This window comes from Triturus cristatus, chromosome 10, assembly GCF_964204655.1.
Source record: "Triturus cristatus chromosome 10, aTriCri1.1, whole genome shotgun sequence".
In the NCBI taxonomy this organism is placed as follows: domain Eukaryota; kingdom Metazoa; phylum Chordata; class Amphibia; order Caudata; family Salamandridae; genus Triturus; species Triturus cristatus.
In genome coordinates, this window is record NC_140593.1 from 1,066,326,729 (window position 1) to 1,066,346,797 (window position 20,069).

The 20,069-nt window shown below is 39.0% G+C and overlaps 1 protein-coding gene across 1 annotated transcript in view; it reads right to left on the reverse strand.

The window, feature by feature from the left end:
• The window catches only part of AMZ1 (archaelysin family metallopeptidase 1), a 104,606-nt gene that overhangs the window by 50,995 nt on the left and 33,542 nt on the right, over positions 1 to 20,069 (reverse strand). Inside the window, exons 2-3 of the mRNA XM_085630214.1 lie at positions 12,393 to 12,726; positions 6,676 to 6,843 (exon numbers count right to left, since the gene is read on the reverse strand). Of these exons, the coding sequence (XP_085486340.1) occupies positions 6,676 to 6,843; positions 12,393 to 12,699 (475 nt within the window). The 5' untranslated portion in view covers positions 12,700 to 12,726. The remainder of the gene's footprint in view (positions 1 to 6,675; positions 6,844 to 12,392; positions 12,727 to 20,069) is intronic.

The window sequence follows — 20,069 nt, forward strand, 5'->3', positions numbered from 1 at the left end:
TTTATTTTTTTGTAATTTAATTCCGTAGCGGGTTGTGGGTTTATAGGGGAGTAGGGTGGGAAGTAATTTAATTATAGTACATTAAATAATAATTTATAGGAATTATTAATTATTTTTAATTTAATTTTGCGTTTTACTTCTGTAGCGGGTTGTGGGTTTATAGGGGAATAGGGTGGGAAGTAATTTAATTATAGATTATTAAATAATAATTTATAGGAATTATTAATTATTTTTAGTTTAATTTTGCGTTTTACTTCTGTAGCGGGTTGTGGGTTTATAGGGGAATAGGGTGGGAAGTAATTTAATTGTTATTAGTTAATTATTAATTGGTATTGAAAATTAATTGGTTGTTGATGAATTATTAATTGGTAAATAATTAGTATTAATTGGTAATTAATTTGTATTAATTGTTTAATTGATAATTATGTTAATTGTATTCATTTAATATTTGTAGCGGGCAGTGTGTTTATAGGGGAATATGGTGGCAAGTAATATAATTGTAAATAAATAATTATTTAATTTATTTGTGTATATTGTTAATTAATATATCTTTAATTTAATTTTGCGTTTTACTTCTGCAGCGGGTTGTGGGTTTATAGGGGAATAGGGTGGGAAGTAATTTAATTGTTATTAGTTAATTATTAATTGGTATTGCAAATTAATTGGTTGTTGATTAATTATTAATTGGTAAATAATTAGTATTAATTGGTAATTAATTAGTATTAATAGTTTAATTGAGAATTATGTTAATTGTATTTAATTAATATTTGTAGCGGGTATTGTGTTTATAGGGGAATATGTTGGGAAGTAATATAATTTGAAAAAAATAATTATTTAAATAATTTGTGTATATCCTTAATTAATATATTATAAATTAATTATTAATTGGTATTATTTGCATTTATTAATGTTTGTTATTGAAAAACAATTGTTTGTTAATTAATTATTAATAGTTAATTAATTAAACAAAAATTTATTGGTATTTATAAATAATCAATTCTTGTGTGAATTGGTAATTAATTGTAATACTTGTTTTTGTATTAATAATTAATTAATTTTAAAAAAATATACATTTATTATTTTCTCTACTATTGCACTTACTTGAGTGGGAATAGTAATTTTTACCCCTACGCTATCCAATACTTTCCCTATTATTGCACTCTCTGGAGTGTGAATATTAATTTTTACCCTCCCGCTATCCAACACTTTCCCTACTGTTGCATTCTCTGGAGTGGGAATATTAATTTTTACCCTACCGCTATCCAACGCTTTCTCTAGTGTTGCACTCACTGGAGTGGGAATAGTAAATTTGACCCTCCCGCTATCCAACCCTTTCCCTACTGTTACACTCTCTGGAGTCGGAATAGTAATTTTTACCCCTACGCTATCCAACGCTTTCCCTACTGTTGCACTCTCTGGAGTGGGAATAGTAATTTTTACCCTACCGCTATCCAACGCTTTCCCTACTGTTGCAGTCACTGGAGTGGGAATAGTAAATTTGACCCTCCCCCTATCCAACGCTTTCCCTACTGTTGCACTCTCTGGAGTGGGAATAGTAATTTTTACCCCTACGCTATCCAATGCTTTCCCTACTGTTGCACTCTCTGGAGTGGGAATAGTAATTTTTACCCTACCGCTATCCAACGCTTTCCCTACTGTTGCAGTCACTGGAGTGGGAATAGTAAATTTGACACTCCCGCTATCCAACGCTTTCCCTACTGTTGCACTCTCTGGAGTGGGAATAGTAATTTTTACCCCTATGCTATCCAACGCTTTCCCTACTGTTGCACTCACTGGAGTGGGAATAGTAAATGTTACCCTCCCGCTATCCAACACTTTCCCTACTGTTGCACTCTCTGGAGTGGGAATAGTAATTTTTACCCTCCCGCTATCCAACGCTTTCCCTACTGTTGCACTCTCTGGAGTGGGAATAGTAATTTTTACCCCTACGCTATCCAACGCTTTCCCTACTGTTGCACTCACTGGAGTGGGAATAGTAAATGTTACCCTCTCGCTATCCAACGCTTTCCCTACTGTTGCACTCTCTGGAGTGGGAATAGTAATTATTACCCCTACGCTATCCAATGTTTTCCCTATTATTGCACTCTGTGGAGTGGGAATAGTAATTTTTACCCTCCCGCTATCCAACGCTTTCCCTACTATTGCACTTACTGGAGTGGTAATAGTAAATTTTACGCGCCCGCTATCCTACACAGAAAATATTGAATATTTTTAATTAATATTACGTTAAGATATATGTATTATTTTTTTTTTTTTTACTTACTTTAATTATTCATTAAGTTTACTGTTATTTAAGTATTTTTAAGTATGTGTCAGTTAATTATATGTATTATTTCATTAATTTAACATTACTTTTAAAACATTTAAAAAATTCGATATTTTGACTAACTATATTATTTACAACGATATTTTGGATTCGATATTTTTGTAATTTCCTGTTTGGAGATAGGACTTCGATATTTTGGTATTCTATATTTTTGCATCGATATTTTTGTAAGTCTATATTTTTGTAGTCGATATTATGTCAGTGATCCCTAAGCAAGCTATAGCAACGTGGGTACTAGACCACATGCTGACCCTGGTATACCCGGACCAAAATGGGTTGATACTGGGTAGATATATGACCCTCAATATTAGTAGGAATGCACAGAATATTGGAGGAGACCCTGTAGCATTGGTCACATGCTGCCTGCTTAGTTTTGGACCTAGAAAAAGCCTTTGACACCTTATATTTGGACTGCAAGTTTGCGGTATTGAACATAATGGGCTTAAGGGGCAGGTTGCAGAGCATGATCAAACTCCTATACACAAACCTCACAGTGAAGGTAAAGATAGGGAGCAGAATATCAGCCCCCTTTCCAGTTGCCAGGGGCATACATCAGGGTGCCCTCTTTCCTTCCTAGCTCTTCACCCTGATGATTGAGCTTCTGGCGCAGCACCTCTGCCAGCCAGACCACATATGGGGTATACCCCTCAGAGGCACGGTCATTCTATCTCCCTGTATGCTGATGATGTCCTGACCTATGCTAAGGATATCTGCGTGGGTTTAGATGAAATTGCACAAATACTGGACGCCTTCAGGTCTGCCTTCGGGTTGGGAGTCAACTGGCCTATTCCCGCTCGACCCGGATTGCCCTGCACAGTATACTGAAGTAGACACCCACGCCATCCACTGCGAACATCATACTTTCCGATATTTCCAGGACGCCTCAGGGCAGCAGTGCGCTTTACAAGACACATACATTTACATTTACATTTACATTTATTTGGGCATTAATATCTACCATTCACCCCAAGATTTACTCGATGGAAACCTCATGAAGGCGGTCTCCTCCCTCCGGCCCCAAATCATCTTTTGGTGCTCACTCCCCCTCACAGTGCAGGGACAAGTGTCTCTATCCAAAATGGTGATGCACCCGAGACTCCTGTACTATTTAACTAAGCTGCCAGTGAGCTTTTCCCGAAGCACATTCAGGTCACTGAATGCAATGATCCGTAGCCTCATATGAAATAAGGGGAGATACAGAGCAGCCTTTAAAAATTGCAGCTTCTGACAGAGCGAGGGGGGTTGGGCGCTCTGGTGTTTGAGTATTACTATCTGGCGGCACAGCTTCAACTGCCCACATGCTGGCTGGCAGGGCGCCATTTGGCAGAGATAGGCCCGAGACCTGAGGACTGGGCGCTTCGACTCATCCGAGGACTCTTCCTCCCCAATTCGGTGTTACCCTTTTCCACTAGCGGCCAGAGAGTGGCACATGAGCATTATAAGCGGGCACCATGGGTCATGCTGGACATGCCACAATATTCTCAGGAGATCGCCTTGCACTTTATATGGGCCTCCCGGGCAGAAATAGGGACGGGAGGGTGTGGATCTCTGGGAAGCAGTGGGGGTGGACAACCAAGAGGAGCTGTTCCATGATGGGGCCCTCAGCCCCTTTAATCAATTGATGAAGCAAACGGATCCCCCAGTGTGCCAATACTTGGTGTATGGACAAATAACGGGAGACCTGGGGCGACTGTGGGGCATAGTGGACACAGAGTCTGATCCACACCCGCTAACACATACATTTTACACAATGGGCGCTGGCAGCCGGCTAGTCACCTGGCTTGCTAGGGCCCATTCACATAAAACTCAGGATCCGCTAGTGATGCAATGGCAGGCCTGGGAGCAAGACATTGGTCGTGAACTGGCCCAAAAGGAATGAGATACAATAATCGCATGCCTGTGAAAGGATTCCCGCTATACCTGCTTTGAATATATACAAAAAGAACAATTGATGGACAGAATGCAGAATAATGTCATACATTCACCCCAGTACAGAGATCTGGGTCTAAATCCATCGTTTTTTTGCTCACCATGCTATTCCAGTTAGGACCCAGCCATATGCAAATCAGTCTTGACCTTGCGCCCAATGGGAACAGTCCAGCCCGAACTGCCAGGCCAGGTCCTCCCTGGACTGGAAACAAGCATCCTAGGACTGGTTTCGGGCTTTCAGCCCTCATCAGTTAGGATAGCTCGACTCCAGTGGCATGGAGAGCACAGGAACCACGTCTGGGCATACCCGTCCCACTTGGGGTGACAAATGCAAAAAGAACAATTGAAGGAAAGAATGCAGAACAATGTCATACATTCACCCCAGTACAGAGATCTGGGCCTAAATCCATCATTATTTTGCGCACCATGCCATTCCAGTTTGGACCCAGCCATATGCAAATCAGTCTGACCCAGCGCCCAATGGGATTAGTCCAGCCCGTTTGAATATATACAGCATAACTTTCTCCACAGGGCATACCTTACCCTGGCCAAACTACATATAATCTACCCTGCATCCTCACCCGACTGTCCACAGTGCTACGCTCCTCAGGCAGACATGTTACGTATGTTTTTGATTTGCCACATCGCCCTCACCCTCTGGAAAGATGTCATGGATGCCCTCACCAGAGCCACAGGTCGCACTGACCTGAACAATGTGACCAGCAGACATCTAGGCCTGTATAAGCGCCAGAACGCCGGTGGCGCCTCTACCCGCTTCATTGATCTAGCATTGTTAATGGCACGGCGTATGATGGGAATGCACTGGAAGCCAGGACCTCCCAAGCGCAAAACGCTAGCAACCAGCGACCATCAAATGCAGCAGGGCCGAGGCCACGCTGCTCCATCACAAAGAAGCCTGTGGATTATGGACTATTGCGGCCGTATTGGATGGCCTACTATGTTCTGTTCCTTAAATCTGAACTGCCATGGCCTCATGTACAACTTTGCATGTAATGAGTCACGCTACACCATACTGGCAATTCCACTGTTGGCACATTTGTTTGATGATAACACCTATTGTACCATACTGCATACATTCTCAATAAAGATGGTTTAAAAAATAAATGGGCGCAAGCAACAACACATGCACTGTCTTAGGTGATACCTAAAAAAACAACTAGCACCGGTACTCGGAGATGGGTCCTCCAAGTTGCAAAGCAGACAACGAATGTGTGGAAATGTCCACAAAGGTTCATGAAACGTTTGTGCATGCAGGTCACAAAGGAGGCGTGAAATGCATGTGTGTCAATGTGCCAGTCCGATTAACAATGAAAAGAGGTCTAAATACCAGCAGGAGCTTCAATAATGTTTATTCAATAACAGAACCATCACACCACTGGAAGTTGAAAGAGTATGTCTTCTTGCCCCACATTTTCCTGCAGATGTCAGTTTCAAATATTGCAGAACAGCCTCCACCTGTCACAGTCCAACACTCCAGATCTACCAGCCGCCCATCCAATGTTCAATATCACATGCACAGACATACATGCATGAATGTACACATACACACACACACTCACTGCACGCACACACGCACGGACACAGAGACATAGTCTTTTTCAGGACACCACCTTGTGTTTAAACCCTGTTTAAACTATGATAGTGGCCCATCAGTTACACATTTTCCACACCTTTTCCCATTGATTCCCACGGGAAGAGCCGCAAACGTTCCTCAGACATTTATTTAATTTGTATCCAGTTTTCCCCAATGTTACTGGCCAAAGAGATTTCATAAATGTATCTACCCAGAACCCTTTGTCACTTCGAGTAAACACATCTCCCATGTGGGTGAAATATACAGAAAATATTCAGAGGGAGGTCACGCATGATCAGAGAAGTAATGCAGAAAGAACTCCAGAACAAATAATGTGCCCCCTTTGAATATCATGGCATTGCTCACCTCTTCAGAAATCTGGGTCATGCTATCCTGAACGTATCTGTAGTTATCATTGGCATTTGATTAATCTGAGACAACTTGATAAATTAGCACAATTTTATTATTTCATTGTACTTTTCTTTCTTTTTCCAAAGATATGTTTTTGCTTCTGCCACTCAGCAATTAATATATCACTTATAGAATATATTTTTAGAGAAAATGGACTAAACAAAATTGTGCTCTTACTTAAGGTGGATAGATAGTCCAAAGGGTTGAGAGGCTACTCCTCAGTTCTGTGCCTACTTTTCTGGACATTGCATTGATCTCAGCAAGATTCACTCATACTTTTCACCGCTCTCAAGATGTTAAAATCATTACAACTGCATTGGATGATAAAACATCAGAATCTTTAGTGGCCACCGCCAGACAAAAAAGAAGTCACTTTCATTATTATTCACCTCACCTGTATGGATCTGTATTTTCCCTGACCCCTGGTTGTGTCGCGAGTTACAGTTAAGGGAAGAGATAGGAACAGAGGGCAGGCACTTCACACACAGCCCCAGGAAGAAAGACTCAACACAGCTTCTGAGAGAGTCCAGCAGGGAGATGGAAGCTGCCCCTTCATCCAGATCTGAAAGCAGAATTACCAGAATTAGCCAAAACTGTGTTACATGCATTTAGATGTGCCATTGCAGTGATTGAGCAAAAAGTTGGATCAAAGGGGCAATTTCAGGCTCTTTCCATATCTTTTACATTTCAGTTTTCAAGCAGTTAATCTGTAAGCATATATGGCCATCTACAAATTATATTTCAGGGCTTTTCTCTCTGTAGATACACCAAGAACATTCTTAGAAGTGCACATGAGAGTAAGAAGATGGGGAATGCCATGCATCTCTCCAAACCACCCTTGTTAGTGTCCGGCCATGCTCCACATATTTGCCAATCATAGATCCTGACAATATCTTGCCTCAAACCACTTACAATAAATGTCCTGCCCAACTCAGAACTACTTCCACCTGCATCACAACTTCAGTCCCCTTCTTATCACTGCAAGGGACTGTGGTATATTGCATTTCCATCCACTTGCCACCAGTCACTGCCCATCTCTCTATTTGATCAATGTTCCACCTCCCTCCAAGTCATTATGGGCCTTAATTCCAGTTCTGAACCTCCATGTGATAACCTAATAAATTGTGGTTGGTGTAGTGTTACTCTGCTCAAGTTGAACTTATTAGACCAACATACCTGAATACAATGATCTGTAGGTGAAATTTCAGGACTGCATAAAGTGTTCATAATGACCTGGAGGGTAGTTATCACCCTTGTTGCATACAACCCCCCCCCCTCATCACTGTCTTGTTTCATCCATTGCCCTCTTCTACCCCCTCATCAATAATTCACTTACTTCGCTACACTAAGGGCCTTTTTCCTAAAGGCAGAGTTACACATACAGATTTACTCATATGTAAACTTGCTCTTGAAACCTGTGTGTAAATCTATACTTTTATGCTAATCACCATTTCCTACTGTAAATGTAGGGCTACACTTTATTTACAATTCACCATTTCCGACTATAGTTATACACCTAATTGTAGTCTTACATGTCACATCTAACACTGAAGTAAGAATGTTACTACTAGTAATTTTCCATATGTAGGTGGTGTGCTTGTTTGTAAATTATAGAGAAAAGTGATACAGTTTATTCAAATTGAATCGATACAGTTTAATATTTTTTTTGACAAAGATATTAAAAATACCCCAATGTAAAATAAAATTGTAAATTAATTTATAATGAATATTATTAACACAAAGTAAAATGTTACAGCACATTAACTCAAATGTTTATTAAATATTAAATAATGAATATTTATATTTAATTTATAAATTCTATTTTTAAAATATGTTTTTAAATCATGCCCTTTTTAGCCTTTTAACATATAATTAATATTTAGCACATTCCTTAAAAGTTGTACATCATAAAATATATAATTTTAAATCAATGTACATTTAATATAATATTAATAATTGTATTTATTTAATATAATTTCATGTGGAGTGTTATTTTAAGTCGCCACCTCCATTATTTTATACTGGATTGTGTTGATTACCTGTGAGTTGGGTTGTGTCGTGCTAGACTTAGGGTGGGCGTGGGTACATTTAGAACTGTTTTGTGACATATTTGGGCTATATTAACTTTAAGAAGTATAAAGTCTGAATAGCAACGGTTTTACTCTTTTGTGGATGGGTGTTTGTTTTAGCATGTATGTTCTTAAACTCCTGTTTACACTTCCTTAAACCCCTCCTATTTTCCAGCCTCTCACTTTGTTGCCTCCCACATTTGCTACTAAGACGTAAATTTCAATGTGAGGAAATCTTACAATAGAAAATTTGGGAGAGGTGTAGAATTCCAATCATAGGTTTGTGGATTGCATATTGTAGTAAGTAGTGTTACTGTAGTTCATTGCATATTACAAAATGCAGTTTGTGAATTGGCCCCTATGAAACTTAATTTGGAGGAAGCAGAGGAGAACATCTTCACTAGTTGACCCATTTCGAGGTTCCATTGAAAAATATACCACTTTTTTCACAGAGTTATTATTCTAGAAATTAGGCCCTTTATTAAAGTGACTAAGCTTAGCACATAGTTTTGGAGAGCATAATTGTTGTAGGAAGTCTACAATGATGCAGAAAGTGATATTTCTGGATCATGTACTGGACTCATGGTATGTGACCAACAATAGTTCTCAGCTGGGAAAATAATGGCTCCTGTTATGAATATACATTTAGAATTATACACTTATAGGAGTAAATTACATGGCTTAATTGCACGGTAGTACACTTTAGTAATCAAAATAACAGACCTTTAGCTAAAGCAATCAAAATTGAAGATGTTGAAAATGTAAATATGTTTTTATTCTTCCCATTTCTTAAAAACACTTATGGTTTAACAGCTTTAAGATACATATTTCTATCATTTGCTGTTGTAAATTCTCTAGCGAGACCCATAAAACGAGGCCTCTGAGTGAAAGGGAAACCTCACTTTGTGTAATGTCATTGGGTAAGTAAAGTTGTGTATGATATCCATTCTGCTAACCTGGTCTTTTTGTGGGAAGCATGCCAGTGCCATAGAATAAGAAGCAAGGGGTGGCCTAATGGCACTTAATTTTCAGAGGAAAGGTATAGATTTGTATATCGACACTTAATAAAACAATATTCAGGGTGGCAAGTCAACAAATTATGAACTCATGGATTTCTGAATTTTGAGGATAGGATGTACAGAGACACAAATGTTCAAACTTCTAAATAAACATCACTGAGCAAGAAGATTTGCTGATCATATGCTGAGGCCACTGTACACTAATAGCTATAACAGACAGGTTAGTGCCACCAGGATGAAGTAACTTCTAATATTGTAATTATGAACATCTTTCCCTCTTTTACTATCAAATTTTGTCTTGTATAACATTTTGACTCTGAATATTTTGTATGTTTTTGCCTGAGGAATTAACTAATTGTAGCGTTCCTACTGCCAATGATAAGAAGACTGATTTCTAATTATTAACTGTTTAAAAGAAGGTTGATTGTAGTTCAGTTTCCAGACAACTGCCACCTGGCACCATCCTTTTTTGTGGCAAGATGCATATTGAATTGTTCAAGAGAAAAAGTACAAAACATCAATTAAATCTGAATGTTTCTTTTCAGGACAATTTAACATGCATTTGAATTGGCCAAAAAGAGGAATATATAAATAACTCATAAAATACTAACAATACAATATGTCAGATTCATTCTGTTTTACAATGCCCAGTCCATTAATACTTTAGAAAATGTCAACAACAAAAAAATGTTAGTCAGACATTTTTAATATTTACACAAAACCTTCTAAAAACATAGTGGGAACGAAAAGTAGCACAAACACCTGCCTAATAACAAAGAAAATAATTAACTATTTGATTGGTTTCTATAAACTCTTGTTTTCTTCAACAAACTATTCAGTATATTACCACAACAGAGAAGAATTAAACTATGTAAGGCAAAATGCTATACCATAAATAATGAGAACTAGCAAATAATAATGACTGGTCACAATTCAAGATAAAAGAGCCGTAATTTATCATAGGTAAAGATCAGTCTCAATAGCATGTAAAATCTTAATAATTTTCCAAATGCCTTCTGGAAAATGACAAACAAATCTAAACATTTATTCTAACACTACCATTTTAATTGATATCAATGTGCAATATCCCCTCCAAACAGATGGGAAACAGAACATAGGAACTCTTTTGTAAGCTCTCAGAAGATTACATATACATTTTAAGTAAAGACACTTCAAAAGAATTCTGTAATCTTATACCTCAGAAGAAATGCCATACCTGGTCCATCTGACAGACATTTAACGTTATAACAACACCAGAGACCGCAAGAGGCAGTGCACAAAACCACATACTGTTACCATAGAAATAATTTCACTTAATGTATGATATGCTGTAATATTGTGAGGGGTTCTGTAATATCACAACCAATAATTAACAAACTCTTCATAAAGAAAGTTGGGAAATTTGATTGAGATGGTTATTTTTACTTTTGCTGCAAATTTCTGCCTCTCTTGGAATTCACAGATTTTCAGTTTGAACTACGTTGCAACAGTGACGTACACCATAAACCATGTCATATACTTTCTGCCAATGTACTTGCTTTCCTTGGTCAGAAGCACTTTTCCCAGAAGGCATCAAAGCTTGTTAGAAACAAGTGTCGGCAAAGTCAATAGGTCTTGCCTTTGGGACTTATTCGGCTGGGCCAGTGGTTTTTAGCCAAGCTGCACAGCATCCCTGATGCTGTGCACCATGGCTAAAGAAATTTCTTTAAAAACCTTGACACGGCCGGTCACTTCATTTTGTAGGCACACGTATGCACGCACCTACAATATGGCAGGGCTACTTTTTTTTCTTTTTTGTTACCAATCGGAGTTGGAGCTTATTTTTTTTAAAGCAGGTGGGGTATACGCCTTGAGGGATGGAAGCAACCTGGGAGGAGGAAGGAACAAGGAAGGGCCCGGTGGGGGAAGCAACAAAGGGAGTGGGGGGTGTGGAAGCAACACTGAAAGCAAGGGTGGGGCAGAAGAAACACACAGGGCTCAGGGGGGAAGCAATATAGAGGGAAAGAGCGCCAAAGCAACCTGGAGGATACTCATGTGTGGAAGAAGGAACACAGAGGGTGCATGTAGGAGATAAGCAAATCTGTGTGAGAGAGCAACGGGAAGCTGGCAGGGAGAAGCACATAGGTGAGAGGCTAGAACAGGGGGGAGAAGTACATGAGGATGACAGCTGGAAAACACATGCACTCTCGTGGAGTGCTTAAACAAACAAAAAAAGTAGTGTTTGGAAAACGAGCACCGGAAGGTCACAAGTAATGCATCAATGCTAAAGGGGAGGGAAAACACAAGAAGAGGAAGGAAAGCCCACACAAGCTGACAAATAAGAAACCAGCAAATGAGAGTGACAATCGAGTCAACTAATGCTAAGCAATGTGGAGCTCAAAGCCCACTGGAAGCTACCAATACATCGAGCAGCAGACAACGCATACGTGGTCTAGTAGGCGAAACCTAAAAAGAAAGCCTTGGTTATTAAAAAGGTTAGTTAATTTGTACGCAAACTTCTCATTGCAGAAACATGTTATTAGAAATTCAGTAACTGAGTAAATTTGAACTTGGTCAAGCTTGTGCGAGAATCTTCCCCTGTTCAATATAGGGATTGCAGTTTGCAACCCACTTCAAATACTCTGGGAACTAATATTGTTAATTAAACTACCTGAAAATAGAATGTCAAGGTTGTACAATGATTTGGCTTTTTTTGTTCTGCTGTGAAACTTTATTTTAGGTTAGTTCAATAAAATGGTGGTAGCAACTAATCGTTAAATGATTCTGTTAAAGACTGAAAGAAGGCGTGCTGACCATCAATCCCATATTCCAGCATTTCCTGTACACCTGTGCACCTTAGGCTTGACCAAGCAACTGCTTCCTGTTCCTTGGAGGTAAAGCGCGTGCACATAACTTTGCTTATTTTCAACTGTAAAAAGCATGCATCAGACCATGCTGAAATCTACCCTTTACAAAATGTCTCTCATTTTAGATCTTCTCTGAGTAACTATGATGCTTTTTCCATGGTACCTTTATACTATTACCTATCGGTTGAAGGTAGATGTGCTTTCGATAGGGGTTCTTTTTTCTCTGCAGGAGGGTATAATAAAAATCTTCAAAGTCCTGCGGAGCGTCTGGGTGACTGATAAGCCAATCAAAAGCTGTCCTTATTTGAAGAGTAGAGAACAGTGTCCTTTGTGGGTTGTAAGCCTCTGAGAGGAAGAGTTTGTCGGCACTAGAGAAGGCTTTCGTGTAGAGCTCCTGCAAGGCTGGATTGGTAGAGATAAGCGCATCCTTCAGAGTTCGGGGCCCAAAGCTGAACTCTTGGATTTGTCTGCACTGTAGCATCATGAGCAAAGCAAGTAGCCACCACACCGCCTGCAAGAAAATGCATACCACCACCATCATTGTCCAGTTGTTGGGATGCCTCCAGTAGCATATACAATTTAAAATTACAAATTCAATCACAGTGTCCCATAAAATCACATAGTACACAAAACACATCATTTAAAATTAATGTAGAAATTTGCAGTAAGATAGATCAACGTTCAAAGCAATTTTTACAACACAGACATAAAATTTCTTCATCAAGTTTTAAAATAGCCATAATTTATTGTATTTGGCTTTTGCAGTTAAAGTTTTCCATACAAGTATTACACCATATTTGGGCTGATTTTCAAAAGACTGAGCACATCCACACTAGTGTATGTGAACACCTATGATTTACATAGATTTACTTCTTTTTTGCAGTTCTCACACCTGCCATTCTTAACTTGACAACAACGGATTGTGTGCACAGTCACTAGTTTGTCTGCACAGACAATCCACAGCCATTAGGTTAACATAAATGAGTGAGCGTATATTTGATTTTCTTATTCTTTTTTTACATTTAAAATATATTGTTCACATAGGAAACCCCATCTCTTAAAATCCCTGAAAAATATGATTGTTTCTTTTGAGCGCCCAACTGTAAATGCACTGCCTGAACATTTATTTTTTTAAGAGTAAACTTACATTGGCAATTAGGGTGAGAAAGACATTGGAAAAGGATTTTCAGAAGCATTTTTGAGTCCTGAAGCAAAAATTCTTGCGAGACAAGAATCTGATGTTTAATAATTATTTAATATACATATGAAGTACGCAAAAAGCAAAAAAAAGCATCCTGGTGCTGAGCTAATCCACTGAGTTCCTCTGTACTAGATAACAATCATTGGCAAAGCCAATCGGTCTCAACAGTGCAAGAGCTATTGGCTTTGTCAATGTTTTTTCAGCATTGCATGGCAGGTGATAAGTGTTCCCCAGGCAGGTGCAACACCCAAGTGCTCGCAGCTGATGCACCAATACTTTCTGTGTGACCACAGGCATACATGAATTTAAATTAAATTAAATTTACCATTTGACAGAGAGCAAAACAGAATATGACATGTGTCCATTTCCTTTTAATGAGTGCTGCCAAAATTACCTATTAAAATCATGATACTTATTTTGTTCACCTTTCAAGAACAGAAGGTACCGTCATCCTTAGTGCAATTCATATTTGTGACTTCAATGTTACACACACATGCCTGCTGCAGGCATTCAATCCACTAGGCTATCGGACTGGCAATAAGTAGCAGGGCCAACAATCATCAAAATGCAGAGATTATTGCATACATAGATTCAAATTCAAGAATCCATTATTAAATATTTTACCTCTTCCTACTACATGGTATTTTGCGGGTCACTGTTTTTGGTTTGACGTAAACATGGTATTGCCTAACCATACCTCCCTTCCAGTCAGTAAATTGGATCTACAACAACCACTTAGATGTCAAGGCCAGTGCCTAGAAAATGGTAAGCCAGCTCATTAGGCCACTGTACTGTTATCACTGGGTCACTTGGCCGGATCCTGGCAGGGCAAACTTGGCCTTTGGACGTTCTGGGGTTGATAAAAAGAATTCTGTTAATTTGTGAATGTTATGTACTAGTATTGTATTATTTTTTACTACTGCTGTTATTATGGTTCGCACAGGGCTTAGAGACTGTGCACCTGCAAAGGGCCTTTTTTATGCGCCCCTGGTAGGTTGCAGTTTCAATATCTGAGTAATGTGAATTTACTTGGGTGCTGCCATCAACATTTACCAAACCTACATCTCAACGGCGAGATACTGTCTGTTGAAAATACCTTTGTGTATTTAATCTTCCAGTAATCCTTTTACTGATCATTTGTAAACAGCGAGCTTGTTGTGACTTGTTCCTGTTTTTTGTAACTATCTCAGATGTGGGGAGGGGTGAGAATAAGTGAGTGAAGAGCAGCTGAAATGAAGCGGTCACGTGACCTTGCAAACCAATAGAGACCATGGAGGGAATTGCTGACTTTCCCGCTCTCTCCCCGCGAATGCTCTCCTCGTTATTGAAAAATATGCTGTGGCTTGAAAAACAAGATAAGAACATGATTTACAGGCCTGTTCCATTACAGTCTGTGAAGAACAGAGCAAGCAGCTACGGGGGCATGGGAGGGAGCAAGCAACCGCAGGAGAAGGTTGATGGGGGCGAGATTAGAAAAAATGCAGAGTGGGGAGAGCAATTTCACTGCGGTCGGAAAAGAACATAGCAAGCAGACACAGGGGTGCAGGATGGAGAAAGAGACAGCGAGAGGGGAGTGATTGAGGGACAGGACAATAAACGAGATAAGAACATGATTTACAGGGCTGTTTACAGAAACAGTGCTGTGCTCAGAGCGAGTGAAAACACAACCACTCCTGAGGAGGGCCCTTTTAAACAAAGAAAAAAGAAGTTCCTAAAATGGTCATTAAATGGGAGGGGAGAATAGATAGTAGCAATTGATCCATGCTCTTGGGGAGGGCTAAACACATGAACAGGCATGACGAATGCATGCCATGGACAAATAGGGAGAAAGATTAGGAAAGTGACAATGGAGCCAGCAAACAGAAAGCCTATTGGCAGGCTAAAGCCCACAAAGTATATACAGCATGTCTCTTTCGAGACACCGCATGCGCTGTCTAGAGCCGAGACCTAAACATGTTTGCAAGAGAAAGGTAAAACAAAGTATTTTGTTCCACCCTGTGGTGGGTCCAGGAGAGCTGCATCACCACTAAACAGGTCATGCTTCCATTTTCATTATTTTTTAAATAAATGTTGTATGGGAGCAAGAGGCCCTAAAAATGCATGGGCTCAGACAAAAGAGCCCCAACTGGCCTGTCCTTGTGATGGCCCTGCACTGTAAATTTTAGTCAATCCCCACAGAGGTATGGGTATTCCCATGGGTGTCAATTCACCAAAATACGAGGGTAGAGGAAGTGACATCACATAACCTTTATTTGACCCAATGACATCACAAGAAGTGAGATCATATGATCCTTGATAGTGAATCCTACTTCGAAGTAATATCACATGACCTAAATTCGATGGCATCACAATAACAGACATTGCTTAAGATAGAAAAATCTTAAGTGCATAATTTTATAGTGATGCAAGTTGATTACTCAGATAAATGTCCAATTTATATACTACCTACATTTTAAATAGGGTTCTGATATGATAGTAACATTACGCATTTTTTATTGCATGAAAATCTCTGTGTTTGTTAAAAAAAGAAAATTCTGTACTAATGAAACACTAAATAACTCTGGGAAGCCAAATTGTTTATAACTCAAATTGTAATAATATATTCCTTTTCCTGAAATATACGTTAAGCATAAAATGTACTGCAAATTAGAGAAAGTCACACAACAAGACTTTTAAAAACATTGTTGGTTTTGTTCACCGGTATTTCGTCTTTGTAGTGAAATGTGAACACATTTTATGATATAAATTGTTCCTAAAAATTTGGATAAGAATCACTTGGAGGGCATTGTCACACTGCTGAGGATTTCATTTAAAGATATAGTTTCCTATGTGTTCACAATAATAAAAATCTGCTACATTTTGTTTCAAAATGTGTATGTTTTATTTCAACTTTTAATTTTATTCAGTGGAGTATATATTGCACTACTGTATAGTTGTTTGTGTTTCAGAGGTAAGAGTTGAATGCCTCAGTTTGCAGCCGGATCACAATTCAGCAGCGTTTAACTTCTGTTCTGTTCTTGGCATTGCCTTTGGTAACTCAGAGGCTAGGGGTCTTCAAGGCAGGGTCAGAGGTCACAAGGGACACACCAGGTGTTACAGGTATTGTGACTCCTGGAGACCCCTAAATGACGTCCATGGGCAGTCTCAATATTGGAACTCTACTATGGTGGTATATCAAAGTTTCCACTGTGCCACAGGTTATAAATGCTACAAGGATCTCCCCTGAGGCTCCAATCAGTAACACATGACCCTTTACCCACACCCCTGTGAGAGCGGGAAATATTTTGCTTTAAATATGTGTCTTAACTTGTGGAAAGGTTAACATGAGAATGCCAATAGAATGGAACAAATAGAAAATTTGCTTTTTCTTAAACGTGCAATTTAACATGTAGCATGATTTTTGTTGTAGTAAACACCGAATTCCATAATTACACTTTAAAGCTAGACTAGACCTCATTTATTTCTCTGTTCTCAGCATTGCCTATCTTTCAACTTTCTTAAATAAATAAATGCTTATAGCAAGATGTTGAACAGTGCAGTATTAAATAAATAATTTACGCTTGATTCCATTTGACATGTCATCTTTGTAGAATGTGCTGACCAAAAATGTATTTATTTCTTTTCTTAAGCTTGTTATCATTGTATTTGGATAGATTTTAGCTGCCACATATTCACAACGACGAGGACAGTAAATTAAAACAATAGTGTAAGCAGGAAAATGTGAAGCTCATAAGAATTCCAGAGAAGTTACAACTAGAATGTATCTGCTTTAGACTAGTTCAGTGTCATGCCGTAGAGTTCTGAATAGCTAATAGTGTGAACTGCAGGGTTCTCGTGGGAGCTCAGAGTGAGTCTAACGCATATGAATATTTGAAACTAAGTAGACTGTTTGCAGATAACGCTTTGCCGACTTTGTACGTTTACCGTGGGAATAAAAAAAGATGTAGCAGACCATTGGACGATACATCTCCATTGGACTCAGGTGACCTAATACCGACGAGGATGGATACATGCTTTTTTTGTTTTATATATGTGTTACTGGTAAGGATAGTTTAGAGATATAGGTGAGAGAGCTCTTCCACCACCTTTTCCTTTGAGCACGCTCTGAGAGCTTTATGCTGCCCAGACAGGTCCAGGCTATTTGTTCTGGGACTGACCCTTATCCCGGCTTTCTGCCTCTTTTACTGTAAGCTACTGCTGTTGATGATTTCTAAATCATTTTAGGATCACATCTACTTTGGTTACTAACTTCTGAATTAAGAGCGGAGACTCAGACAATTTTCCAGAACTTCTATTCATAAGGAGTTCAACTAAATTCTAATCCTGTATTAATTGGTCCTTAAAATCTAACTGTTTTCTGAAAAGTACTCTTCATGAGTTCTTGTAGGTTAGGATCTGCTACAGTAGAATAGGGACTTAGTTAATATTTCGTTTATGGATCATGCTGTAATTATCTTGATTGTTGCTAACCATTTTTTTTCTTGATATTTCTGTAAAGGACTTTATCTAATTCCTAATTTGAATAAAGAAACCTAAAACCAAATACTAAACTTTAAATGATGGATAAAGTTTTCAAAATTATTCTAAACTCTCATTATTGAGTGAAAATAATAAACGCTGTTTATATTTTGATATTAACTTAATACTTCACTCTAAAATGCTGGCAAAGACCCACTCCACCTGAAGAAGAGCAAGGCGCGGAGTTGGAGACCACCATTGTAAGTCAAAAGTTGAACTGATTTAAAAGAAAGATATTTCCGCGCCAGCACCCCTGAATAAGCGAGTTATTGATTTCATGATTGAAAGTAGTTCTCATTTTTATATACAATTATGAGATGCATACTACTCTATTACTTTCTTTTTCACGTCTTGCTCTGTGCCTCTGTTCTGCATCTCCTATCTTCAGTCACCTCCCTACCTATGTGTGTTTTTACTTTTCTCCTCATGTGGTTTTCCTTTCCTCTCTTTTTCTGCTCCACTTATCTAACGTGGTTCTTAACTTGCAATTTCTTTTAATATTTTCAATTCCTCCCTTGTCTGTTATTTGCCACACTTATTCTTTCATTTCATTCCTCTTAATATGTTGTAATTTTACTAATAGTGTACAATTACTCTGAGCCATGTTGGCGCTGAGAAGTCACATTAGAAATAGAATATAACATGGACTCACTAGGGTGCCCACTGTTGAATTAAGAGACAGGTGTTATTCTCATATGGAAGAAAGGTGGTGGGAAATGGTGTCTGTTTTTTGCGCTTATAAGCAAATTAGTATTCATTATTAATCTATTAGTTAATGGTATTTATATAGTAAAGCCCTGGCCACATTGGAAATGGAGTGCCTTACAGTTAATAGTAATATTAGTTAACAGTTCTTGTAAAACAGAGAGAAAACAATATTATAAAGGTACAAGTGAGAAGGTTAAGATGGTTAAGTTGATTGATATTGACTCTTATTTTCTGGTAGATTATTACAAAGTCTCACCTTCTGACAAGTATAAGGATGCATGAGAGTTTAAGTTTTTCTAATTATGGGGGCTGTGAATTGCTTCTAGTATTCTAGTATTTATTTCCTGTTGAGTAGTTTATATTACATCCTTCATGTGGGTGAGTGATCCGATCTGAAGTGTTTTGAGAATTATATTTTAAATTTGCTGTAGTTTGCACTTCTTGCTCTTTCTCAAGCCCGTCTACTGCAGATTTGAAGCAGCTGAGACACAAAAGACTGGAGATGGGGCAATCCTTGTGAAGTCATGAAGAGATCAAAGGTTGTATGATGTCACATCCTCTACTCCAGTCAATAGGATGAACCAACATCCAGTAAATGACTAATGGCATGGCCAGACTGGGAGCCAAAACAGGCCCTGGCAAAGTGCTCGGCCAGCCCCCTGGGGGTTAGGGGTGCGACCGAGCTGTTTGCCAGGGCCAGTTTTGGCCGATTTTGTTAAAGGGGCCGATGTTGCAGCTATGCTGCAAAAACGGCCCTGTAACAAAAACGGCCCCCCAAGGGCCCAAAACCGCCCCCCACCCTGGCGGCCCACTGGGGAAATGCCCAGTGCCGGCTACGGCCAATCCGGCCCTGACTGATGGTATGTCTGAGTATTCAAATACACATAAAAAATACAACACATGCTTTTGGTGTTAGACTTATTAAACACAAGCACTGTCTCTTCTGCGGCATAAAGGCAGCGAGAAGGGAAGAACATCAAGCATCCTGACTAGTCAGGAAAGAAGATGGGTTTGTCCCTCAGCACTAGAGCTATTTGCTTGCCAGTGGCCATTACAATGATTGAGGGGCATTAATTCAGCTGGTGGTGGCTGATGATTCTCTGACACCTCTTGACAAAATACCTATGTCGAACAGGCTCCTGCATTGTAAGAAGTCCTATCTTGAGAAAAGTGGATTATCGGTTGGAGTGCTTGTGCAACCTCCCAAGTAATAATGTCACTAATCTGTATCAGGTCCAGTTAGGTTTCCTCTAAATTAAACCTTAGCTCAGTCTGGGTAGATATAGCAGAGAGCAGTCAGGCTTAACTCAAAGAAAAACATGTGAAAGCATTTATCAGTACCAAAACAGCCAATAAGTAAGAAACATGACTCCGTAAAAAAAAACACTCCGATTTATAGAAAAAAGTTTATATTTATATCTTTTATG